The 27,583-nt window shown below is 44.9% G+C and overlaps 1 protein-coding gene across 14 annotated transcripts in view; it reads left to right on the plus strand.

Annotated features, from left to right (window-relative positions):
- The window catches only part of LOC147106278 (small integral membrane protein 29-like), an 88,158-nt gene that overhangs the window by 18,248 nt on the left and 42,327 nt on the right, over nt 1-27,583 (plus strand). For 10 of the 14 annotated variants that reach the window (XR_015081407.1, XR_015081406.1, XR_015081414.1 and 7 more), the window contains exon 2: nt 794-976. The exons of the other annotated variants lie outside the window; for them this stretch is intronic. Coding sequence is in view for 1 of the 10 variants with exons in the window: in XM_086009257.1 (XP_085865383.1) it covers nt 902-976 (75 nt within the window). In the remaining 9 variants the exon portion in view is untranslated. The remainder of the gene's footprint in view (nt 1-793; nt 977-27,583) is intronic. 14 annotated transcript variants of the gene reach the window in all.

Raw genomic sequence — 27,583 nt, forward strand, 5'->3', positions numbered from 1 at the left:
TTAGTTCTCTGCAGCAGAGCGATATGTGATCTCGCCCTCTGGCAAGCTGGCACCTATGCTTTACAGATAATTAAGTAGTTTTAAAGTGTAGTCACTATTGTAATGTAGGAAACGGCAGCAGGCTATTTGCGCACAGCAAGTTCCCACTATCAGCAATAAGATACATGACCAGACATGTGTTTTTTCAGTGATGTTGGTTGAGGAATAAATATTGGCCAGACCACTGGGAGAACTCCCCTGCTCTTCGAATAGTACCGTTGAATTTTTTACATCCACCTAAGAGGTTTAACGTCTGATCTGAAAGAAGGCGCCTCCAACAGTGCAGCACTCCTTCAATACTGAACTGAGAACTAAGTTGTGCTATTGTGCACTTCCAATCTAGTTTTTATGTCTTTAGCGTTTGTTTAATTTTTGGCTAATTTTATTACCCTATGTCAAGCTCAAGAGTTAGAAAATGAAACTACATACTGACAGACCACATAATTGTACTCTGCAATGCATTCTGCAATGCATTTTGAAACCCAGCCCTGCAATGCAACTTTTATTGTGCTTTGTTTCTGATTTTTTATTGTGCTTTGTTTCTGATTATTCATTTCAAATCTGGATTGTATTTATTGTTCTATATGTGTGTCTTTGTCTGGCAGTAGCACATGCAGACTTGGTAGGGAGGTTCCTACAGATTCAAGGAGTGGGGAATGGAGAGGTTGGAGGCTACGCCAAGCTTATGGCTGGTTTCATCCTTTGGTTTGCATTCTTTATCTCCTTACTTACTTATTCATTTTCTCACACACAGGCATGTAGTGCAACATAACAGCATATGGTAACTTGATGCGTAAGCTGTTTCAAGAAGTGTAAGCAGCATTCCAAAATATGTTATGCTCCCAGAGGAACCCGAGAGGAGATGGTGACAGAGCCCAACACCCAGCCTCACCAAGCGTCCCGTGACTCCTTGCGTCATCCGTTAGATGGGGAGGAGGTTAGTTAATGAATTGCAGAATTTGAGCACTTCATGAAATGCAGCATACATGCAAGAAGGACCATTTTTTTTCTCTCTCTATTCATCTCTTTTTTTTCCTCTCTCTCTGCCTAACTCGTTGCCTCGCACTCACTGTTCCCCCCCCTTTCCGCTCGCCCTTCCCTCCCCCGCCTCTTGCCCTCCCCCTCTACCCCCCTTCTGCTTGCCGCCGCCTCCCCCCCCCCCCTTCCGCTTGCCCCGCCCCCCCCCCCCCCCCCCCCTCTCTGCTTGTCCCCATCCCCCTCTCAGCTCACTTTGTATTTTTGGGCCCCAAAGTATGAAAAGGATCAGCATGTTTTATGCTTATCAACTTATCTTCCACATTCATTTGGGCACAGCAGCCCTGATTTTCCGATCATGGGAAAAGTGGGCTGAGTTGGCCCAGTGTGCAGGCTCACTTGTGTCTGTAACACAGTGAGTTGGCCTAGCCCAATTTGAGGCTGATCCATTAATTCCATTAGGCTGCATGGCCAGGAAAATCTTGGCCTATAGCATACTTAGCTAGGAAAATCAGTTGAGGGAAAATCTCTTTAAAGGGTTGTAGCTGGCCATAGAAAAGAGCGGTTTGATGTGGATGTGAAAGTTGACTAATTGATCAAAATTACACAGTGGAGACATGTGGGCAACACTGCTTCCTTTGATGCTAAAGCGTTAGAGATCCTGTAACAGGAGATGTACCAAAGGAGGCTGAAGTAAATGCATAAGTGAAAGCTGTGTTGAAGGAGGTGGCAAATCAATTTCATTCTGACACTCGTGCCTCTTGCCCTCTCTGCAAATGAGAGAGTTTGTTGATATTCAAGGAAGGCAATGGTAAGTGTGTTCCTCAGTGTTAGACACATATCTTGTAGAGCTCATCAAGGATGGCATAATCTTAAGATGGAATTTCCTACATCTCTGGGAGGCACCATTTCAAGCATTGAACATAATTATTGCCCTTTTACACGTGTACTTTCATTGTGCCAAAGCTACATGGTGCACTTCTTTTGTAGGTGGCAGACATAGGACTGTCAACAGGTACTTGGGTCCTCCTCTGCTGGTGGAGGGGGGGTGCTTCTCAGTGGAGTCGGCAGCCATGGATGTGGAGGTTTTCGCTGGTTAACTAAAAAGTAATTCTTCCCCGCCCACCACCACCACAACTGTTCCTCTCCCTCCAAAAATACAGCTATTATGGACTGATGCTTACTGATGGCTGTTGCTTGGATAACTTGAATTCAGTTTTTTAAAAATCTGGGGGAAAAAAGTTGGTATCTATAAAAGTGACCAAAAAACTGTTGGATTGTTGTAAAAACCCAACTGGTTTACTAATGTCCTTTAGAGAAGTAAACCTGCCATCCTTACCCAGTCTGACCTATACATTGCTCCAATTCATCACCAGCGTGGTTGACCCTTAACTACCCTCTGAAGTGGCCCAGCAAGCCACTAAGTTGTATCAAAACCCCAGCAGTGCAAGATGGCTGCTCACCATCACCTTTTCAGGGCAACTAGGGACAGATAATAAATGCCAGCCTTGCCAGTGACGCTCACATCCCAAGAATTAATTTTTTTAAAGATACATTATTTTTATGTATAAAGGACGAGCTTGGCCTCTGCATTTCTAAGTAGTTGCTGCTAGGTGGCAGTAAAGCCATTCATCAGTGAAACAGATGCATTTTTATGATTATACATAATTTCCAGCTTGACTTGGAATTGATGGGAAGTCCACTGCCCTTCCTAATCATGATCCATTTATATAAAAGTGCAATTGTAACTCCATTAACTTTTATTAAGCAAATTTGACAATTTTGTAAACTTAAATTTTGCGTTTAAATTTTGTTCTAGTTTTTGACTTCTCATAAAAATGTCAATATATTTTGTTTCCATGAGTAAATTTAATGGTGACACTAGAGGTTCTGTACCTTTTCTGCAGCAATAACCATTGCAAGATTTATAACCAGAGAATGAGGCGCATTTTATTTTTTTAAACGCTCTGTGAAACATTGTCCAATTTGAACCATGAAACCTTCATTTATTTCACTTTGCTTGAGTCATGGCTAAATTCCGAGATGAAATAACTCCTACTTTAAAAAGAAACTGAGTGCATAATCTCGGCATTCTACAATCAACTGCAAAGGATACATTATCCTTTCAATACAATATGGAGTTCTTAATAAGATGAAGGAGATGCAGTATTACATGCAGGTTCTTTGAAGAACTGGACTGTTTTTAATTTGTTGGATTCTGCCCACAAGTGATTACTTGGCAAGCCATGTGCAGAGTGGCTGTGGTTGAGTGCAGTCCATTTCACTCATTGAAAAACACCGAGTTCTATTGAGAATGTGGTTATAATTGTGTTTACTACAGTTTGACTATGGTAAACATCTGTGCCAAAAATAAATCTGTACAGTAATTGATACTTCCAGTTAGGCTTATTCTTTCATCGAATTACATAGAAATTACAATACAGAAACGGGCTGTTCAGCTCAACCAGTCCATGTTGGTTTTTATCCTCCACATGACCAGTAGTTCTAATTCAATTTGCCTGCCCTATTTCTATATCTCTTTATTCCCTTTTCCACCATCTAACCTATTTTTAAAAGTTGTCAATCATTACCTCCAGTAGTGCATTCCAAAGCCCCTCAGCCCTCTATGTTTAAAAAAGGCTTCTTCTGACAACAGTCCTAAATTTCTCATACTGTATTTAATCATATCTAAGCCCCCTCGTTCTGGACCACTGGAAAAAGTCTGAGGTAGATTTTCAAGTTGCCGCCAGGCATAACACTGATGCTGCAGATTGGCTGCCAGTTATAGAAACCACCCAATTTGCATTTGTGCCAATTTGAGTCAGGTTTATCCCTCTGTTTCTATCTACTCTGTTTCATTCTTTCACAATTTTAAATATCCCTATCAAAATCACCCCAGGAACTCAACCATTCTAATGAAAACAGCCCTAATTTTTCAACTATTCGGGCTGTATTTTCCTCACCTCGGTGGGTCCAGGGCGGGTGATGTCGGTGGCTGGTCGCGGCCCCCGCTCTGGAAAATGAATTTACGTTGATGTGGCTTGTATAGCCCACCCAGTGCGTTTCCTGGGCCACTTAGAGGAAGCGGTCTGGTGTCGCATCATGAATGACATCATCAGCTGGATTCCTTAAGGGACCATGGCTACCTATTTCTGACGTTTGTGCTGTCAGTGTTCTACAGCATTGAAGTGCTGCAAACATAGACAATCGCTGCACAGAGGTGCAGGGCTGCACCCAGGCTCTCCCATGACTCCCTCCATATGCTTATGGAGGGAGCCACAGCGCACAGGGAGGTCCTCTTCCTTTCCCATGGGCGGAAGAGACCTCCCTAGGAGACCAAAACAGCCTGGTTGCACATTGCACAGGAGGGCACAAGCAGGGATGTCGTCAGGAGGACCTGGGTGCAGTGGCACAAAACATTAGGACAAAGCCACACTCAGCCTCATCCTGCTGTGCCTCTCATCACATCCCCATCACTCTGCCTTCCCTACCCTACTCCTGCACATCTTTACTCACACCAACTTACCTTGCACCTCCATCCATCCTTCTCTATCTACATTATCAGATCCCCATCTTACTAGCCACCCCTCACACTTGCCCTCATCCTAGTGCAATCATACCAATTAACATACAATGGTAGCCACTTGGGTGTTTTATCCAATGTTCAAGTAAAGTTTCTGTCAGTGTGCTGTCAAACATTGAAACCTTTATTTTCAACACTTTGCGTTCTTGGACATATTTGTGTGCACCTTTGGAAGTGGCTTAGTGAGTTGCAGTGAATGGTGAGACATAACGGTACCCCCACAATGGTGGTGAGTGTGAAAGGAATGGCTCGGACATTGTAGGGATGCTTTATGGTGTTGGTGTGGGGTGGTGCCAACCTGGTGCACCATGTGGCAGCCAGGGTGTACAGCATCAAGTGAAGTAAATCTGGCCATGGTGAGGCCATCACTGGCATCCCGGGCAGCAATGTGGTCGGGTGCTGATGCTCTGTGTCCTGTGCAGCATCAGGTGATTGCGGAGAAGGTTGACGTTGTTGTTGGTGTTGGGGCTGATCATGGTCGGATTCTGAGGACCAAGTTGAGACAGTATAAAGGGCACTCATGCTGATGGAATAGATGGCAGGTGAAGTAGAGATGACAGAAGTATTCTGTCAATGGTGAGAGAGTTCTTCCAATGAGGTGAGAGTGGAAAGTGGAAAGCCTGCAGAATCTGTGCTGGAAATAGACTGAGCAACAGCTTGTGGCTGAGGAAAGTGATGATCTGTCAGGTGGGAGATTTTACTGTACATTTGAAGCTGTCAAGTAATCAGCTGGAGCAATGGCCATTCAAGTCCCGCCTCAGGTTGACGGACATGGTTCCCGAGCAACGTGGACCCTATGGGCGAGCAGTTAAAGTGAAACAATAAGGTTAAAAGCATTATTAAGGGTCTGTCAACAACTCTTTAATTGGCACAAACAGGACTGCCCTGGTAGACCCATCGTTTCAGCCTGTTCTTGCCCCACGGAACTTATCTCTTCCTATCTTGACTCCATCTTTTCTCCCCTTGTCCAGTCTCTTCCCACCTACATCCGCGACTCTTCGGACGCCCTCTGCCACTTTAACAGTTTCCTGGCCCCAACCGCTTCCTTTTCACCATGGACGTACAATCCCTCTACACCTCCATCCCCCACCCGGATGGCCTGAGGGCGCTCCGCTTCTTCCTTGAAGAGAGGCCCGACCAGTCCCCATCCACCACTACCCTCCTCCGCCTGGCTGAACTTGTTCTCACATTGAACAACTTCTCCTTTAACTCCACTCATTTCCTCCAAATCAAAGGTGTTGCCATGGGTACCCGCATGGGTCCTAGCTATGCCTGCCTTTTCGTGGGCTATGTGGAACAATCTTTGTTCCAGTCCTATTCGGGTCCCCTCCCTCACCTCTTTTTCTGATACATTGATGACTGTATCGGTGCCGTTTCCTGCTCTCGTCCCGAACTTGACAATTTCATTCACTTTGCCTCCAATTTCCACCCTTCCCTCACCTTCACATGGTCCATCTCTGACTCAACTCTTCCCTTCCCTTCCTCGACTTCTCCGTCTCCATCTCTGGGGATAGGTTATCGACCAATATTCACTACAAGCCCACTGACTCCCACAGCTACCTGGACTATACTTCCTCCCACCCCGCTTCCTGTAAGGACTCTATTCCATTCTCCCAGTTTCTCCGTCGTATCTGCTCCGACGATGCCACCTTCCACACCAGTGCTTCAGACATGTCTTCCTTTTTCCGCAACCGAGGATTCCCCTCTACCGTGATTGACACTGCCCTCGACCGTGTCAGTTCTATCTCCCGCACTTCTGCCCTCACCCCTGCCCCTCCCTCACGGAACCACGATAGGGTTCCCCTTGTCCTCGCCTTTCACCCCACCAGCCTCCACATTCAATGGATCATTCTGCAGGGACCGCTCCCTCCGAGACACCCTAGCCCACTCCTCTATCACCCCAAACAGCCCTTCCCCTGGCACCTTCCCGTGCAAGCGGAGGAGATGTAACACCTGCCCCTATACCTCCCCCCTTCCCACTGTCCAGGGCCCCAAACACCCCTTCCAGGTGAAACAGCGATTTACTTGTACTTCTCGCAATCTAGTATACTGTATTCGCTGCTCACGATGCGGTCTCCTCTACATTGGGGAGACCAAACGCAGATTGGGTGACCGCTTTGCGGAACACCTCCGTTCAGTCCGTAAGGGTGACCCCGAGCTTCCGGTCGCCTGTCATTTTAATTCAACGCTCCATTCCCACTCGGACCTCACCGTCCTTGGCCTCTTGTATTGTTCCACGGAAGCTCAACGTAAACTCGAGGAACAGCACCTCATCTTCCGATTAGGCACTCTGCAGCCTTCCGGACTCGATATCAAGTTCAACAATTTCAGATCATAACCTCGGCCCCTATTTCATTTTTTCTTGTAATTTTTCCACTCCTTTCCCCACCCCCCCACCCCCTCTTTCCTTTTGTTTCGCTCTCACACCTGGCAGCTATCCCTTGCCCTGCCAGTACACTTTACACCCAATCTCAGCCTATTACCATCTCGTCTAGCTTCTAACACCTTTCATTGTCTCTTTTTTACTTCTTTTGTTTCTTTTATTCTTTTGTCCGATCACAGCCCTGCCTCCGATACATCTTTTCTTTCCAGTTTTGAAAAAGAGTTCGACCCGAAACATCAACTCAAATTTCTGTCCACGGATGTTGCCTAACCTGCTGAGTTTTTCCAGCATTTTCTGTTGTTATTTCGTCTTTAATTGGGTCGCCTGCCTCAACGGGTCTGGTCAGATCGGAGATCACACATGCACCTGTGGGAAAGGCACATTGCAGCGGGTTGACAGCGGGGTCCCGACCCGCTGTCAAAAAAATCTAATTTCCCACCCGACCAGCCACTGATCCTGCCCGCTGACCCCCCCCCCCCCCCCCCCCCAGAAAATACCCCCCTTCGTATCTGTATTTCCTTATACCAGGCAACTTCCTAGTAAATCTGCACTATACCCACTCTATTGCCTCACTAATGTTTTGCATAGATTCACTATTACATCTTGACGTTTGTATTTTATATCTCTTGACAGAATTGTATACTGTGCCTCCTATTTTAATATTATCTGCAAATTTGGACACCACTTCTTCATCCTTATTTCTAAATCATTGCTAAACTACTGTGAGCGGAAGTGGTCCCAGAACAGAGTGCTGTGGGACACAGTTTCCCGTTTACAACCACTCTGAGAAATTGCCCTGAATTCCCTACCTTCTGTTTCCCCCCTTCTAACAAGTTTTTAAAACTATTCACCGCCTAATTTCATACTCAATCTTCTCAAATGGCACCTTGTCAATGGCTTTCTGAACCATGTACGCAACAGCCACTGCTTTTCCCCATCCACCATATCTGTTACCTCAAAGAACTCTGATTAGTTTTGTGATGCATGGGGATCTTCCTTCCTGAAATCCTTTTTTATAATTCTGCCTTGGACTGTAAAAGTTTCCATTCCCCACACCAACAAAATATCAGATTTGATCCCTAGTCTGTACTGGGTTAGCTGATACTAGCCAGGAATGGTAATATGTGTCCCACAACGGCGATCAGCATCCCTGCGTTTAGGAAGGGATGGAATGCAGGGGGGAGGGGGTGGGGGGAGAAAGAAAATCATCCAAAAATGCCTTTTCTTGTTATCTTTCCCAGTGACCCCAGCCGCAAGTGGGCATCTGGTAAAGAAAGCATCAAGCTTGGTTATTTGACCCCACCCCCCACACAGATGAATGGCTTAGCACCACTGATTGTCTGGCTCTCATGATGAATGGGAATATATGTAGTTTACATTTTCTCTTCACCAATTTTCCTCTTAATTTTCTCTCCTCACAGCCCTTCCCCTCCTGAAGATTTTAACTCCCTGTTGGATTTGATTCCACAGGTGCCAGCAACTCTCCTGTATTTCACCCATTGATCGTGTTTGTCGGCAAGCTATACACCATGGGGAGAAATTTGGCCGTGCCAGATCTTATTTTCATGCAGTGTCTGCACAAGCGCATTTTGAGAAGGGGTTACTGGATAGTAATCAGAAACAGAAACCTTGGCTGATTTCCCACCCCCACATTAACCCAGAACCCTGAGGCCAATTGTAGTGCCCCTACTGGTGCTGCATTTGAGATTAACTAACTCAACACAGACTGCGGATAGAACTTGAACTTTTTGCTCCTCATGGCTCAGCTAGTCATTGGATAAACTTGCTGAGCCATCAGGGCTCATTTTTGTTTACATTTTAGACAGACAATAGGATGCATATGTCTGTATTAAAAATCTTACAGTAGAAAGTGAATAATAAAACTTAATGTAACCTTAAACTTTAGAATCCATGTGTCATGGATTATGTAGACACCGTCAATTAAATTAGTCATATTACTCCCAATAATCTTTAATTTTGTACTTAGCTTGCCACCAAGAATCAATAAAGTATTTCTCTGTATATTCCCAGTTTTTCCCCCTTTCTTTTCTCCAAATACATTAACTGAACTCTACTATTCTCAGTTCTGTGTGTAAAGTTTAGGTTCTTTCCCAAACCTTTTCATTCATGTTTACAGGAAAAAACAGTTTCCATAACCAGACCTGTGAATCCTGTGCTTTGAATCTCAAAGCCTTTTGCATGATGTGAAGGGAATGGTGTGTTATGCTACACTTTTCTGTCTGCTTAAATACAGAAAATACCACACTGCCAAACCATCGTGTTCAGGCTAAAAGTAATAGTCAGTTTATTTATAATAATTTTAATTGCACATAAGCAAAATAATACGTCACTTAATAATATAATGCTCGACTTACATAATACTTTACCGTCTCCTGAAAGATGATTAAAAAAGCCCATACTTTTAGTGTCCTTTTCAGAATAATTTAACTGAGCATTTGATAAATGTATTATAGATACTTCAGCTTCAGAGTCTCTCGCACTGCCACCATATAGAAACAGGCAAGTAAATAGGCAACTGAACATCATAGGACAGCTATCCAAATATATTCCTAGATTTACTTGAAGTGGAGGCAGATTGCTTTGAAGAACACCTAATATCAAAGCAGTATCTTACCATTAGCCATGCAAACATGTTATTCATTTTACCACTCAAGTAGATAGAACAGTAGCCCCATAACTGTCATTTTCTCAGGCAAGGCTTGAAACAAAATCCATTGGAATTTTGTCTGACATGATACTCCTTTAATGGTTGCAGAAATCACAGATAACGAGTTCCATCTTCTCCGCCAGTCACAAACTTGCATTGAGTTATCATTTCAAAAATCTGAGGCACTGGCTAAACAAACTGGACCTATTTTGGTTCCGATTACAGACAATGACACCACCAATGTTTGGCTGCCTCCACTGAAACTAATAGCTATCTCTAAGGTTGTATGTTGTATTTCTACCCTCACCCAGACAAAGGAATGCTTTTAAGAATGTAATTTATTAGTTACTTTTTAAAATCTGTGGTATATTGGGCTGCTGTCTAAAGTCTAATATGAAAAGATGTACAGAGATTTTATGGTTTGAGGCAAGATGGAGCTGTGCATCCATTATTACTGAGAACTTGCTGATCAACCTCTAAGAGTCTTTAACGCCTTGGTCAACCAGGAGGTGTGGTTGAATTATGTGTTGAGGTGTTTCTCCTTGCAGTTATGTGTCTTTTGTCTGCCTTTAGAAGACACATGTAAGAAGTCACACAACACCAGGTTATAGTCCAACAGCTTTATTTGAAATCACAAGCTTTCGGAGCGCTGCTCCTTCGTCAGGTGACGTGGAGAAATGCATAAAGACACAGCTTATATAGTCAGAGAATCATGTCAGATGTTTACAGGTAATGTTTCCAACTGCCATTTATCACACCTCGGCAGAGAGATAATCACAGCAATCAAAGGTGTGAATGGTGTCCAGACAGGTCAGTCAGGAAAACATTACATCAAAGAACAATGAGGTGGGGTCACAAGGGGTCAAATATTGCAGATGCTGGGGTCTGTATGAAAAACAAAAAAAGACAAAAAACATTTTTTTTTGCTGGAAATCACAGCAGGTCCGGCCGCATCTGTGTAGAGAGAACAAGCCAATGTCGACTCGAGTCTGGATGACCCTGCGTCAGGTGGGGTTACATGTAGCGTGACATGAACCCAAGATCTCAGTTGAGGCCGTCCTCATGGGTGCGGAACTTGGCTATCAGTTTCTGCTCGACGATTTTGCGTTGTCGTGTGTCTCGAAGGCCGCCTTGGAGAATGCTTACCCGAAGATCGGAGGCTGAATGTCCTTGACTGCTGAAGTGTTCCCCGACTGGGAGGGAACACTCCTGCCTGGTGATTGTTGCGCGGTGTCCGTTCATCCGTTGTCGCAGTGTCTGCATGGTCTCGCCGATGTACCATGCTCCGGGGCATCCTTTCCTGCAACGCATGAGGTAGACAACGTTGGCCGAGTCACATGAGTATGTACCATGTACCTGGTGGGTGGTGTCCTCACGTGTGATGATGGTATCTGTGTTGATGATCTGGCATGTCTTGCAGAGGTTGCTGTGGCAGGGTTGTGTGGTGTCGTGGTCGCTGTTCTCCTGAAAGCTGGGTAATTTGCTGCGAACGATGGTCTGTTTGAGGTTAGGCGGCTGTTTGAAAGCGAGTAGTGGAGGCGTGGGGCTGGCCTTAGCGAGGTGTTCGTCGTCATCAATGACATGTTGAAGGCTGCGAAGAACATGGCGTAGTTTCTCCGCTCCGGGGAAGTACTGGATGACGACGGGTACTCTGTTGGTTGTGTCCCATGTTTGTCTTCTGAGGAGGTCTATGCGATTTTTCGCTGTGGCCCATCGGAACTGTCGATCGACGAGTCGAGCGTCATATCCCGTTCTTACAAGGGCGTCTTTCAGTGTCTGTAGGTGTCCATCGCGTCCTCCTCATCTGAGCAGATCCTGTGTATTCGCAGGGCTTGTCCATAGGGGATGGCTTCTTTAACGTCGTTGGGGTGGAAGCTGGAGAAGTGAAGCATCGTGAGGTTGTCCGTGGGCTTGCGGTTGAGTGAAGTGCTGAGGTGTCCGTCTTTGATGGAGATTCGTGTGTCCAGGAATGAAACCGATTCTGAGGAGTAGTCCATGGTGAGTTTGATGGTGGGATGGAACTTGTTGATGATGTCGTGTAGTCTTTTCAGTGATTCTTCGACGTGGGTCCATAGGAAGAAAATGTCGTCGATGTATCTGGTGTATAGCGTTGGTTGGAGATCCTGTGCAGCGAAGAAGTCTTGCTCGAACTTGTGCATGAAGATGTTTGCGTATTGGGGTGCGAATTTGGTCCCCATGGCTGTTCCGTGTGTTTGGGTAAGGAACTGGTTGTCGAAGGTGAAGACATTGTGGTCAAGGATGAAGCGGATGAGTTGTAGGATGGCGTCTGGAGATTGGCTGTTGGTGTTGAGTACTGAGGCTGTCGCAGCGATGCCGTCATCGTGGGGGATACTGGTGTAGAGTGCCGAGACGTCCATCGTGGCGAGGAGTGTTCCTGGTTCAACTGGTCCGTGGGTGCTGAGTTTCTGTAAGAAGTCTGTAGTGTCGCGACAGAAGCTGGGGGTTCCCTGTACGATGGGTTTCAGGATGCCCTCGACATATCCAGAGAGGTTCTCACACAGGGTTCCGTTGCCTGATGCGATAGGACGTCCGGGTGTGTTGGCTTTGTGTATCTTTGGGAGGCAGTAGAAGTCTCCCACGCGGGGAGTACGTGGGATGAGAGCATGTAGGATGCTTTGAAGGTCTGGATCGAAGGTCTTGATCAGTCTGTTGAGTTGGCGGGTGTGTTCTTTGGTCGGATCTGCGGGTAACTGTCTGTAGTGTTCCTGGTTGTCCAGTTGTCGGTATACTTCTTTGCAATAGTCCGTTCTGTTCTGTATGATGATGGCGCCTCCTTTGTCTGCTGGTTTGATGACGATGTTGCGGTTGGTCTTGAGAGCGTGGATGGTGTTGCGTTGTTCTCGGGTGACATTCTGGACACAGCCAAGGTTGGCCGAACTCAATCTCTAGGGATCTGGTGTGTAAATGTCAGTGAGTGTGGAAATCTCTAGTATCTCTTAGCTGAGAGTCTAACCGTTGTTTTAGTTTGATCATGCTGCAAAGTACTTTGTCACAAATTATATTTTTATTAAGGTTGGACATCTATTCCACTGTACAATACTGATCTAGCATAAACAAAGTGTCATTAATTGCGCAAGAATGGCAAAATGTTGATGGCTTCACTATTTATTATTACTTTTAATAAGTAAAGTGGAATAAGAACATACATAAGATGTAGGAGCAGGAGTAGGTCATTTGGCCCCTCGAGCCTGCTCCGCCATTTAATACGATCATGGCTGATCTGATCTTGACCTCAACTCCACTTCCCTGCCTGCTCCGCATAACCCTTGACTCCTTATCGTTCAAAAATCTGTCTATCTCCACCTTAAATATATTCAATGACCCAGCCTCCACAGCTCTCTGGGGAAGAGAATTCCAAGGATTCACAACCCTCAGAGAAGAAATTCCTCCTCATTTCCGATTTGAAAGGATGTCCCCTTATTCTGAAATGATGCCCCCTAGTTCTAGATTCCCCACGAGGGGAAACATCCTCTCTGCATCTACCCAGTCAAGCCCCTTCAGAATCTTATATGTTTCAATAAGATCCCCTCTTATTCTTCTAAGCTCAAATGAGTATAGGCCCAACCTGCTCAACCTTTCTTCATAAGACAACCCTTTCATCTCTGGAATCAACCTCATGAACCTTCTCTGAACCGCCTCCAATGCAAGTATATCCCTCCTTAAATAAGGAGACCAAAACTGTACGCAGTACTCCAGGTGTGGTCTCACCAACGCCCTGTACAGTTGTAACAGGACTTCCCTTTTATACTCCATTCCCTTTGCAATAAAGGCCAACACTCCATTTGCCTTCCTAATTACTTGTTGTACCTGCATGCTAACTTTTTGTGATTCATGTACAAGGACACCCAGATCCCTCTGTACGTCAGCATTTTGTAATCTCTCCCCATTTAAATAATTAATTTGCTTTTTTATTTTTCCTACCAAAGTGGATAACCTCGCATTTTCCTACATTAAACTCCATCTGCCAGATTTTTGCCCACTCACTTAGCCTATCTATATCACTTTGGAGATTCTTTGCGTCCTCCACACAATTTGCTTTCCCACCTATCTTTGTATCGTCAGCAAATTCGGCTACATTACATTCGGTCCCTTCATCCAAGTCATTAATATAGATTGTAAGTATTTGAGGCCCCAGCACTGATCCCTGCGGCACCCCACTAGTTACAGTTTGTCAACCTGAAAATGACCCATTTATCCCGACTCTCTGTTTTCTGTTAGTTAGCCAATCCTCTATCCATGCTAATATATTACCCCCAACTCCGTGAGCTCTTATCTTATGTAGTAACTTTTATGTGGCACCTTATCGAATGCCTTCTGGAAATCCAAATACACGACATCTACTGGTTCTCTTTTATCCACCCTGCTCGTTACATCCTCAAAGAACTCCAACAAATTTGTCAAACATGATTTCCCTTTCATAAAACCATGCTGACTCTGCTTGACTATATTATGATTTTCTAAATGTCCTGCTACCACTTCCTTAATGATGGACTCCAGCATTTTCCCAATGACAGATGTTAGGCTAACTGGTCGATAGTTGCCTGCTTTCTGTCTCCCTCCTTTTTTAAATAGGGGCGTTATATTTGCGGTTTTCCAGTCCACTGGAATCTTTCTCTGTATAAATTTTCCACACTTAGGAATTTATATATGTGAACGCACATTCTCTTGATGGCTCAGCAAGTTTATCCAGTAAGAAGCTGGGTTAGAGGAGAAAGACATCGGGCTCAATTCCTTGGCTGTGCTGAGTTAGCTGATCTCACCGCAGGTGGTGGCAGGGGTGATGCAATTGGTCAGATTGCCTCCTAGTTAGACAGGGGAAATTGGTCCAGGTAGCCCTTCGTGATCACAATCCAGTGACCTCTGCATGTGTAGACATTGGATAAGGATAAGATCTAGTTCAGTTGTCATGCCTCTGTGGTTAAATAACTTGCTGATACTTATCGAATAATGGGCACTTGAATTACATAATGTAGGGTGCCAGTGCCCGTGGAACTGAAGCCCAGCAAGGAATTAATACCTTGGGTAAGGGAGAAAATTGGTGTGGAAATAATGAGAAGCTCAGGAAAAAAGTATATTGTAATCCAAAACCCAATAAAAGTTCTATTCTATAAATATTTTCTTCTGTAGCTGCTTAAATAACTTCAAAGACTTGAATTTTATGTCCTATTTATATTAGGAGTTTGTTGATGATAGTACTGCTGCCCTATTATAAGTGTTGTTAGGCAACTACTATTGGAGGTGGCATCCATCACTGAAATAGGTGCTTTTCTGCTACCATTGTGGCAGCCCTACCTCAACTGTCAATATAAATCCTGTTGGTGAGTTGAATGAATGAAATATTCTTGTCAGTCTCCCTACAGATAGTGAAGCAGTTTCACTGCTGCTGCCATGTATGAATCAATGCCTCCATTGGGAAAGTCAGCTACATTAAAGTCATAAAAAAGCACTTTAATTACCTCATTTAGATCATCGGGTTACCCTAGGGTTTTATAGCACATTTGCTGTTGGAGGCAAATCCTATCTTGCAGCATAAACAACCTGCGATTGGAGTGTCATTGGAGTCACCAACTTGATCATTAGTAGTTGGTTTCATGCTATGCCTCCAGAGGCTAACTTATTCTATTGCAGGCTTATCTAGATCTTCCCTAGACATCAGGAAGTGTCTGTGGCCAAATTAACCAAGTCACAATCTTTACTTTATTGTAACTATACATTGCAGTGCTTTTTCCATATTGCTGAATCTGTCCATCAATGTAAATGGAGCAAATTGATGGAAGGTGTCTTCGACAGTGCTATTAAACGGCACTTACTCACCAATAACCTTCTCACTGATGCTCAGTTTGGGTTCCACCAAGACCACTTGGCTGCCGACCTCATTACAGCCTTGGTCCAAATATGAACAAAGGAGCTGAATTCCAGAGGTGAGGTGAGAGCAACTGCCCTTGACATCAAGGCAGCATTTGACCGAGTGTGGCATCAAGGAGCCCTAGTAAAACTGAAGTCAATGGGAATCGGGGGTGGGGGGGAGGGGAAGGTCTCCACTGGCTGGAGTCATGCCTAGTACAAAGTAAGATGGTTGTGGTGATTGAAGGTCAATCATCACAGCCCCAGGACATTGCTGCAGGAGTTCCTCAGGGCGGTGTCCTAGGCCCAACCATCTTCAGCTGCTTCAGCAATGACCTTCCCTCCAACATAAGGTCAGAAATGGGGATGTTCGCTGATGACTGCACAGTGTTCAGTGCCATTCACAACTCCTCAGATAATGAAGCAGTCCATGCCCGCATGCAACAAGACCTGGACGACGTTCAGGTTTGGGCTAATAAGTGGCAGGTAACATTCGTGCCACAGAGGTGCCAGGCAATGACTATCTCCAACAAGAGAGTCTGAACACCGCCCCTTGACATTCAATGGCATTACCATCACCGAATTCCCCACCATCAACATCCTTGGGGTCACCATTGACCAGAAACTTAACTGGACCAGCCACATAAATACTGTGGCAACAAGAGCAGGTCAGAGGCTAGGTATTCTGCAGCGAGTGTCTCACCTCCTGACTCCCCAAATCCTTTCTACCATCTACAAGGCACAAGTAAGGAGTGTGATGGAATACTCTCCACTTGCCTGGATGAGTGCAGCTCCAACAACACTCAAGAAGCTCAACACCATCCAGGACAAAGCAGCCCGCTTGATTGGCACCCCATCCACCACCTTAAACATCCACTCCCTCCACCACCGGCGAACCGTGGCTGCAGTGTGTACTATCTACAAGATGCACTGCAGCAACTCGCCAAGGCTTCTTCGGCAGCTCCTCCCAAACCCGCAACCTCTTCTGCCTAGAAGGACAAGGGCAGCAGACGCATGGGAACACCACCACCTCCAAGTTCCCCTCCAAGTCACACATCATCCTGACTTAGAAGTATATCGCCAATCCTTCATCGTCGCTGGGTCAAAATCCTGGAACTCCCTACCAAACAGCACTGTGGGACTACCTTCACCACACGGACTGCAGCGGTTCAAGAAGGTGGCTCACCACTACCTTCTCGAGGGCAATTAGGGATGGGCAATAAACGCTAGCCTTGCCAGCGACGCCCACATCCCATAAAAGCGAATAAAAATTTATATTAAAAAAAAATTGTACCCCATGTGCACAGGCACATCTTATCAAACCACTTCCATTGGAAGGTTATGTCAACAGAGTGTTGCTTTCTTGATGACCTACTGACTAAGTTCTGACGAAGGGTCTTCGACCCGAAACGTTGACTCTGTTTCTCTCTGCACAGATGTTGCCTGGCCTGCTGAGTTTTTCCAGTGTTTTCTGTTATTTCGGATTTCCAGCATCCGCAGTATTTTGCTATCGTACTGACTTAAGGTCATTGCACTGCGTAGCACTAACTCATGCAGACTAGATCAAGTTCCTAAATTTGATTCTTAATCCATGCTGAGTAAGCAGAGCTCAGCTAGGGCAGCAGTTGTGATTCCATCACAGCACTGCTGGCCTGGATAGCTGATTGCTAGCGCCTCTTGCTTGAAAGTGTGCATTTATCTATATTGGATTAGAACAAGAACAAAAACCGAAAATGGATGGAAATATACAACAGGAAGGTCAGTATCTGTAGAGGGAAAAGACCGGTGAATGTTCCAGCATGAATCGGCACCGTCAACAACGAAGGATAAAACCAGGGACAAAAACAGAAATGAGTCTTGGATTATAAAAGTTGATTGGGTTATCTTGGTGTTGATATATAAAGCCCTGCTCTGTAAAGGCCAGCAATGTTAAAATGAGTAAGTTGAGAACTCTGAGCATCCAGTGCATAAAACAGCATTCAATTGCAAGCTGACAATTTGTCTCTGGAGGCAGTGGTGAAATCAGTTCTCGAGATAGTTGTCCCTGCCTCTGGAGGCTTGTAGGCTTCTTCGTTTATAGTACAGTGCTGCCTTTGGAGATAGTGTTGTAATATAAGTGGGATATAATGTAGCAGACTATATAGCATAAAATATAGTTTAAAGTACAACATATGGGAATTGTTAGTTTTGAATTTATAAACCTGGTTTAATCATTGGAAAATATATTAAATCATGTCCTGTAACAACAACACCTTCTTGTACTGATGCATCCACTTTGAAGGAAATCTTCCATAAACTACACAGGATTATTTCTTATCCATAGAATCTTCCTCTAGTTACAACTCAAACACTTCCTGCCCTGCTCCCCCTCTAAAATACATGTAATAATTTGGTAAGACCTTGTTCCTCAGAATGTTTCTTTTGACACTGGGCATAGTGGTTTTAAGTGCACTGCTTGGTGTGATACTGAACTATACACCAAGATAGTCTTGGGTTTGATCTCTGGTCTGTGCTGAGTTAGCTAATCTCAACCAGCAGAGCAGAGCAGGCACTATATTTGGCTTTAGTGTCTCTAGGCTAGGCTTCCTGCCAGCAGAGGTCACTGGATAACATGTGGATTGGATCAGGCTTGGCTGTGATTGAATAGCCCACCTATAATCACTGAGGGTCTTGGATGAAGACACTACTGGAGAACTGCTGATGCCCATGGTGCTGTACACAACCAAACTTACTGCCTTTAGGAGAGGGGGAATAGGGAAGAAAATTGAAGATACATGGAGTGGAATGACAAGAATCAAGGTAGCATGCTGAAACCTAGCGCCATAGAGCGTTAGGTGGGGGGGGGGGTGGGGGCGTGAGGGAGAGAGGGGATTCATTTGCAGTCCTTCACACTGTGTTCAATAAGTTTGAAATGTGCCTTTTTTGGGATAATGCTGAATGTGGACATTCCCACGGGATGGGAAGGGAAAATCGTAGGTAATCACAGCGACTAATCCTCACACAAATCCCAGTTGGTTTGCTAACAGCATTGATAAAGGCTTGAGAGGAGGGCATGCCGCAGTGTTCCTAACGGGTGAGGGTGTACGGTGACACAAGAGGAAGGGAATCTCCCCTTTAACAACAGGAAATAAATTCCAAAATAATTTTTTATATATATTTTTTAAAAGTAGATGAGTCAGAACTTTTAACATGCACAGTTTGTGCATTAGCATGATGCTGCAACATTTATTTTGTAAGCTAGAAACTCATTCCCAAATTTGTTACAGTTTGTATACCATGTGCACATTACAGTTCTTGGTCTTTGGAAAAATGTACACATTTTTCTACAACTTATTCATGTTACAGATATGTGTTCCTAATTCTTTAAGATAGTATTAATTGCAGTGTTCACCTGTAATAGGAGTTATTTAAGTAATTATAGAAAATACATTGTTGAATACATTTTTAAGTTTTGCTTTTCTTACGACTCAATGGATGAACATCTACTTTGAAAATAAAGATGTTGAACGACTCGAATAACCATTCATTTCCCCCCCCCCCCCCCCCCCCCCCCCCCAGAGGGTGAACATTTAAAAAAAAAAAAAATACTTTTTTGTAGGACAGCCTTTTTAGGTATATGAGAGTTTTCCTCTGCTATTTTGGCCTAAAATAAGTTTAAGGTTGGCACCATGCCGCAAAACTGTGGTTTGGGGTTCCTGTACCACACGAGTCTATAATCCGAGCCGCTCCTCAATGGGAAGCTCTGGGCTACTCAAGAAATATTTGAGTAGCAAGCAGCTGGACTAAAACACTCTAATCCTTTTCCCTGAGCAATAAAGAGAAATCCTGTTTACCTGAGTAATAAAGTCTGCCACAGTGAAATCTGTATTGAGCTGTCTGGTGGTGAAACATAAAAAGATTATAAATTATGTGTTTTGTACAGATTTTAATGACAATCACATAAACTTTTATAAATGCGTATCATTCATACTTGTTTCTTCTGGCTTTCCTCTCACTTCATGATTAAAGCTCAGATATATTTTTTCAGTAACTCTGTGATGGGTGTCTTCATTTAGTTAAAACCTATGCTGACCTTTGAATTATCTGATTTTGTTAGCTAATATTTGTGGCCATCTGGTTTAAATTTGGTGTTGTATGAGTCATTTTACTTTGATTTAGTCCCCCTTTTATTCTATAGAATGAGCTCTCAGGAAAACGTTTTGTAATTGCAATTTATTATGTGTTTTTTTTTAAAAGCAGCACTGAGCATTTCAACATATTTATCTAAAATAAGTTTGTGTGGAAATATTTAAAGTGTACAAATTGTTAAGTGGGTACTGGAGCAACTAGTTTGTGAAAAGTAAAAACTGCACACTTCATATATACTGCGGTATTTAACTTTGTGCCATCACGGCCTCCCCTTGACAGAGTAAGAGTTTGGGGGAGCAGCTTCCGTTTCCAGCGGAGGAAGGATGAGTGATCTTATAGGAAATGATGCACAGCATTTTTGGCATCCAGCGTGCAAACAGGCAGACTGTGCTAAATTTTCACTCCGCTTTTTCTTGCTTAACCGATGTGGACTCTCATGTTTAAAATAATGATAGTGACCAATTTTGAAGGCTTCTGATTTCTTATAGTATGTCAATATTCTTTAAAAATCATTTATCTTGACTTGTAATCTTTTAAATTTGGCATCCTGTCTAAAACAAAATCTGACTGGTCTCCCTGGCTAAGTGGTTATGTGCTATTGAGTCACCTAGACCAAGAAAGTCCCAAGCTCAGTCTCTGGTTTGTGCTGAGTTACCCGACCCTGGTAGAGGCAGCAATAGAACACTGCACTTATTCTTGTTTAGGGAAAGGGAAAAATCAGCCACAGTTGCTGCTCCTGATTGCTATCCCGTGCTATAAAGGATGTCCATGTGGCATTAGATGATGCATCGTTACCTCTGGTGTCCCCCTCCCATTTCTCATCTACATGCTGCCCCTTGGCGACATCATCTGAAAACACAGCGTCAATTTCCACATGTATGCTGATGACACCCAGCTCGACCTCGCCACCACTTCTCTCGACCACTCCACGGTATCTAAATTGTCAGACTACTTCTCCGACATCCAGTTTTGGATGAGCAGAAATTTTCTCCAATTAAATATTGGGCAGACCTAAGCCATTGTTTTCAGTCTCCACCACAACTCTGTTCCCTAGCCACTGTCTCATCCCTCTCCCTAACATCTGTCTATTTCTGAACCACACTGTTTGCAACCTTGGTGTCATATTTGACCCTGAAATGAGCTTCCGACCACACATCCACGGCATAACTAAGGCCGCCTACTTCCACCTCCGTAACGTCACCTGTCTCCATCCTTGCCTCAGTTCATCTGCTGCTGAAACCCTCATCCATGCCTTTGTTACCTCTAGACTTGACTATTCCAACACACTCCTGGCTGGCCTCCCACATTCTACCCTACGTAAACTTAAGGTCATCCAAAACTCGGCTGCCCGTGTCCTAACTTGCACCAAGTCCGTTCACCCATCACCCCTGTGCTCGCTGACCTACATTGGCTCCCGGTTAAGCAACGCCTCGATTTCAAAATTTTCATCCTCGTTTTCAAATCCCTCCATGGCCTCGCCCCATCCTATCTCTGAAATCTCCTCCAGCCCCACAACCCCCTGAGATATCTGCACTCCTCTAATTCTGGCCTCTTGAGCATCCCTGATTATAAATCGCTCAACCATTGGTGGCCGTGCCTTCTGTTTCCTAGGCCCTAAGCTCTGGAATTCCCTGCCTAAACCTCTCCGCCTCGCTACCTCTCTTTCCTCCTTTAAGATGCTCCTTAAAACCTACCTCTTTGACCAAGCTTTTGGTCACCTGCCCTAATTTCTCCTTAGGTGGCTCGGTGTCAAATTTTGTGTCTTTTAATACTCCTGTGAAGCCCCTTGGGACGTTTTGCTACGTTAAAGGTGCTATATAAATACAAATTGTTGTTGTTGATGATGGTATTACGTTTGGCTGTGATATCGCCCCTTGCTTGAATAGCCTCTGAAAATGTAATATGTAGGCTCTTGTCTGAATAATGGCTATGTAAGTGAGGTACCTAAGGATTGCCACTGCACATGGACCCATAGCGGGAACGGTAGCATAGTGATCCAGAGACGTGAGTTCAAATCCCACCACGGCAGCTGGGGAATTTAAATTCAGTAATGGTAACCATGACACTATCGGATTGTCGTAAAAACCCATCTGGTTCACTAATGTCCTTTAGGGAAGGAAATCTGCCGTCCTTACCTGGCCTATATGTGACTCCAGACCCTCTGAAATGGCCTAGCAAGCCACTCAGTTGTAACAAACTGCTATGAAACACAATAATAAGAATGAAACCGGACCACCCGCCATTGGCATTGGCTACGGACACGGCAACGGCACACCCAGCCCAATCGACCCTGCAGAGTCCTCCTCACTAACATCTGGGGACGTGCCAAAATTGGGAGAGCTGTCCCACAGACTAGTCAAGCAACAGCCTGAAATAGTCATACTCACAGAATCGTACCTTTCAGCCAACATCCCAAACTCCTCCATCACCATCCCTGGATATGTCCAGACCCTCCAGGAGTGGTGGCACAGTGGTATACAGTCAGGAAGGAGCGGCTCAACATTGACTCCGGACCCCATGAAGTTGCATGGCTTCAGGTCATCCTGCTGATTACCACCTACCGCCCTCCCTCAGCTGATGAATCAGTACTCCTCCATTTTGGAAGAAGCACTGAGAGTAGCAAGGGCACAGAATGTACTCTGGGTGGGGGACTTCAATGTCCAGAGTGGATCAGTAGCACCACTACTGACCGAGCTACCTGTCGCAGATGCATCTGTCCATGACATTATTGGTAAGAGTGACCGCCACACAGTCCTTGTGGAGACGAAGACCTGTCTTCACACTGAGGATACCCTCCATCGTGTTGTGTGGCACTACCACCGTGCTAAATGGGATAGATTCAGAACAGATTTAGCAGCTCAAAACTGGGCATCCATGAGGCGCTGTGGGCCATCAGCAGCAGCAGAATTGTATTCCACCACAATCTGTAACCTCATGGCCTGGCATATCCCTCACTCTACCATTACCATCAAGCCAGGGGACCAACCCTGGTTCAATAAGGAGTGTAGAAGAGCATGCCAGGAGCAGCACCAGGCATACCTAAAAATGAGGTGCCAACCTGGGGAAGCTGCAACACGACTACATGCATGCTAAAAAGCGAAAGCAGCATGCTATAGACGGGGCTAAGCGATCCCACAATCAACTGATCAGATCAAAGCTCTGCAGTCCTGCCACATCCAGTCGTGAATGGTGGTGGACCATTAATCAACTAACGGGAGGAGGAGGCTCCATGAATATCCCCATCCTCAATGATGGTGGAGCCCAGCAAGTGAGTGCAAAAGACAAGGCTGAAGCGTTTGCAACCATCTTCAGCCAGAAGTGCCAAGTGGATGATCCATATCGGCCTACTCCGGAGGTCCCCACCATTACAGAAGCCAGTCTTCAGCCAATTCGTTTCACTTCACGTAATATCAAGAAATGGCTGAGCGCACTGGATACAGCAAAGGCTATGGGCCCCGACAGCATCCCGGCTATCATGCTGAAGACTTGTGCTCCAGAACTAGCCGCGCCTCTAGCCAAGCTGTTCCAGTACAGCTGCAACACTGGCATCTATCGGACAATGTGGAAAACTGCCCAGGTATGTCCTGGCCACAAAAAGCAGGACAAATCCAACCCGGCCAATTACCGCCCTATCAGTCTACTCTCAATCATCAGCAAAGTGATGGAAGGTGTCATCAATAGTGCTATCAAGCGGCACTTACCCACCAATAACCTGCTCACTGCCCAGTTTGGGTTCCGCCAAGACCACTCGCTCCTGACCTTATTACAGCCTTGGTCCAAACATGGACAAAGGAGCTGAATTCCAGAGGTGAGGTGAGAGTGATTGCCCTAGACATCAAGACAGCATTTGACCGAGTCTGGCATCAAGGAGTCCTAGTAAAACTGAAGTCAATGGGAATCAAGGGGAAAACTCTCCACTGGTTGGAGTCATACCTTGCACAAAGGAAGATGGTTGTGGTGGTTGAAGGTCAATCATCACAGCCCCAGGACATCGCTGCAGGAATATCCCCATCCTCAATGAGGCCCAACCATCTTCAGCTGCTTCATCAATGACCTTCCCTCCAACAGAAGGTTAGAAATGGGGATGTTCACTGATGACTGCATAGCATTCAGTGTCATTCACAGCTCCTCAGACATTCAGGCTTGGGCTGATAAGTGGCAGGTAACATTCGTGTCGCTGAAGTGCCAGGCAATGACTATCTCCAACAAGCGAGAGTCTAACCACCGCTCTTTGACATTCAACGGCATTACCATCACCGAATCCTCCACCATCAACATCCTGGGGGGTCACCATTGACCAGAAACTTAACTGGACCAGCCACATAAATACTGTGGCAACAAGAACAGGTCAGAGGCTAGGTATTCTGTGGCGAGTGTCTCACCTCCTGACACCCCAAAGCCTTTCCACCATCTACAAGGCACAAGTAAGGAGTGTGATGGAATACTCTCCACTTGCCTGGATGAGTGCAGCTCCAACAACACTCAAGAAGCTCGACACCATCCAGGACAAAGCAGCCCGCTTGATTGGGACCCCGTCCACCACCTTAAACATTCACTCCCTCCACCATTGGCATACCGTGGCTGCAGTGTGTACCATCTACAAGATGCACTGCAGCAACTCGCCAAGGCTTCTTCGGCAGCACCTCCCAAACCCGCGACCTCTTCCACCTAGAAGGACAAGGGCAGCAGGCGCATGGGAACACCACCACATCCAAGTTCCCCTCCAAGTCACACACCGTCCTGACTTAAAAGTATATCGCCGATCCTTCATCGTCGCTGGATCAAAATCCTGGAACTCCCTACCTAACAGCACTGTGGGAGTACCTTCACCATACGGACTGCAGCGGTTCAAGAAGGCGGCTCACCACCACCTTCTCAAGGGCAATTAGGGATGGGCAATAATTGCTGCCGTTCCCATAAAAATGAATTTAAAAAAATACTCCAGAACAGTTACCATCTTCTGGAGAAGAATGGAGAAAGGGAGAGAAACTTGTTATCAAGTGTTAGAATCAAGCATTCCTAGATCAGAAGTATTCATCCACTCTTTTGCCACCTCCAGGCTGAACGTGTGTAATGCGTCCTTGCTACATCCTGCTCCAATTCACCGAGGTCCCACTTGCCTATAACCCGATATTCCCTTACCTCCACTAGCTCCTTATCCTCCAGCACATTGATTTCAAGATTCTCACCCTTGTACATAAATCCTGCAAAGGCTTTGCTCCACCCTACTGCTAGAACCTTCTGCATCGCTACATCTGGGATCACACCCTCCATTATTCTAACTTCGGCTTACTGTGCATCCTTCTTTCTCTCCTCTCTCCACTCCACCATTGAAGGGCAAGCTTTCAATGATCAACCCTCAGCATTCTGAAACTCCCTTCCTAATCTCCTCTACCTACTATATCTCCCACTTTCAAAAGCCTCCTCAAAAGCTACATTTTCCAGCATGCCTTTGGTCACCTCCCGTAATCCTTCTCCCAGCCTCCTCTTTGCAAATCACGGTGGAATGTTTTTCTATGTTAAATGTGTTATATAAATGCGTGGTGTGTGTGGTGTGCGTGCGCTGTGCGGGTGTGTGGTGTGTGCGTGCGCTGTGCGGGTGTGTGTGGTGTGGGGTGTGGTGTGCGGGTGTGTGTGGTGTGCGTGCGCTGTGTGGGGTGTGCGGTGTGGGGTGTGGTGTGCGGGTGTGTGTGGTGTGGTGTGTGCGTGCGCTGTGTGGGGTGGGGTGTGTGTGTGTTTGTGTGTTGTGTAATCTGTCAGGTGATGTTAACTCCAACTGTCAGGAAACTCTTTATGGAATAACAGGAGACAATGTTGGGAATACCCAGCATTCAGCATCTTAAAGAGAAAGGTTTACTTGTGCTGTGGCCCAACATTGACTGTTATCTGACCCCTCTTGTGATCTTCTTGGCCATGACCCAACAAAAGATAAAAGTTAAGATTTCAAATGTGACCTATTTTTTTCTCTTTAGAATATACATTGACCTGCTGTGCTTATTTTAGTATTTTATTTTAGTTCACTGATTTCAATCATTTTTAAAATCTCCACTATTTCCATTTAGTGCAGCTGAATAAGATGATTAAAGGTAATTTTGGGGGAATTATTGCAATCTTTCTATTAGTATACTGCTCTGGAGATTATGCTCTGCAGTTCCTTGATCAGTGTTAATCAGTTTATACAGTAGAGTGATTCGGGGCTACCAGCACTTTGATATCAATAGTTTCAATGATAAATGTACCATATGGCAAATTGGGAAAATCTGAGGTTCAATGACTGAGTCTCTTCTATTGAGTAAACTGATTCCAACCTGGATAGTTGTGGGAGTGCTCCACATTTTGGCATCAGGGCTCTTGGGGTAGGAAAGGGGCAGATCGCCCAGAGTTTCTATTCACTATCGGGTGGCCCCTGCTGAAAACTGTTACCCAAGGACAAGATTGAACTCATTTGTGATGGCTATCATAGTTGAATAGCCTGTATAGGCTTATGAATGAAGAATTACTACCAGGGCATGACACCAGAGGGCTGCTTGTGCCTGTCGAACTGTACCCCAGCATGATTCTCTACCTCAATAAGAGGAAGGGAGGAAAGGGGCGGGTGAAATAAATCAATGTGCATAAGCAAGTTCACTAAATGCTTATCAAGGTTTTACTGGAAGATTGCAATCAGTCTGTTTTTTTAAAAAAAAGACATACTTCAAACCAGTAAATTGACTGCAGGAGGGGCAAAAACAGTGGATTTGATTTAATCACAATTTCATGATCTATATCCGATTGAACATTTTGTACAGATGACTTGAGTGCTAAGGGGATTATAAATATTGCCAAGTTGGTTACTATAGACTTAGTCATAGTAATGTCCGCAGATCAAAATAAGGCAAATTGCTGACTAATCCATGATTCACCTCTTGAGTATCTCCTCAATAAACTGAGTGTCTGTCACCAACTTTCTATCCAGCCCACGCCCTGAAACTACCTCACGCAAATTCTCTCTCACACAAGACCAGGCATTAGTACTGTGTAGTAGCTTTTCTTGATGCCAGCAGACTTTTCATACCCACTCATTCTCTCTCCACCTCCACCAGCTGTTTTATGGTGTTTGTTATTGGGACTGTGTGGGAGAGTCTCGGTGAAACTAACAGCAGGACCAAACAATGGAACTTTCACTGCCTCTGTGCAGTAAAGATCCGGAACTAGATGAACTGGTTTTCATCAGGAACTTGCGCTTTGTCACGTGGACTCGGATGTTTACTATTTCATATATGTAGTTGTTCTGCAAGCTGCTTTGGGTTTTTTTGCTCTTGGACTCATTAGCAGCAATTATGAATGAGATTTTTTGGAGGAGGGGAAATAAAGTTTGAATGCATTCATTAGGAGCATTCTTGTTCACAATTCATTTCAAGTAATTGAAGAATGGACCAAATATTCTAAGATGTAACAATAATTTTGCAATTTGTTACAAGTTTACACACTATTTGTTTACATTCACTGTACATGCAAAGCATGTGCTGACACTGACAAGTTTAGGAACTTTAAAATGTCCTGTTGATCTTCAGGCTGATTAATACTACAGAGCTTCTGTATTCTGTAGTACCCTTCACACTCAGAACTTGCAGTTCCTTAACAGAGTTAATAACTTGCATGTGTTTTACTGTGGATCTGTATTTGGTTAAAGCTAACCTTTAATTAGAAGTTTTTGGATTTGTGCACACCAGACACTGGGATGTTATTAGTGAGAACTGAATGCTATATGTGTTACTGCATGCAGATCAAAACAAACCCAGGATACTCTGACAGCATTAAACCCCACTGAGACCTGATGCAGGATATGGTTTTCACTTCCAAAAGAAATTTCTAATCCACCAGAACTTGCCAGATGTTGTAGCCTGATGCTTGAACCTCTTTACAGATTTGCAGAGTAGGTGGTCACTGGATATGTATCTGC

Source organism: Somniosus microcephalus, chromosome 16 (genome assembly GCF_052327205.1).
Source record: "Somniosus microcephalus isolate GS21.2 chromosome 16, FLI_Smic_1.0, whole genome shotgun sequence".
NCBI lineage: Eukaryota > Metazoa > Chordata > Chondrichthyes > Squaliformes > Somniosidae > Somniosus > Somniosus microcephalus.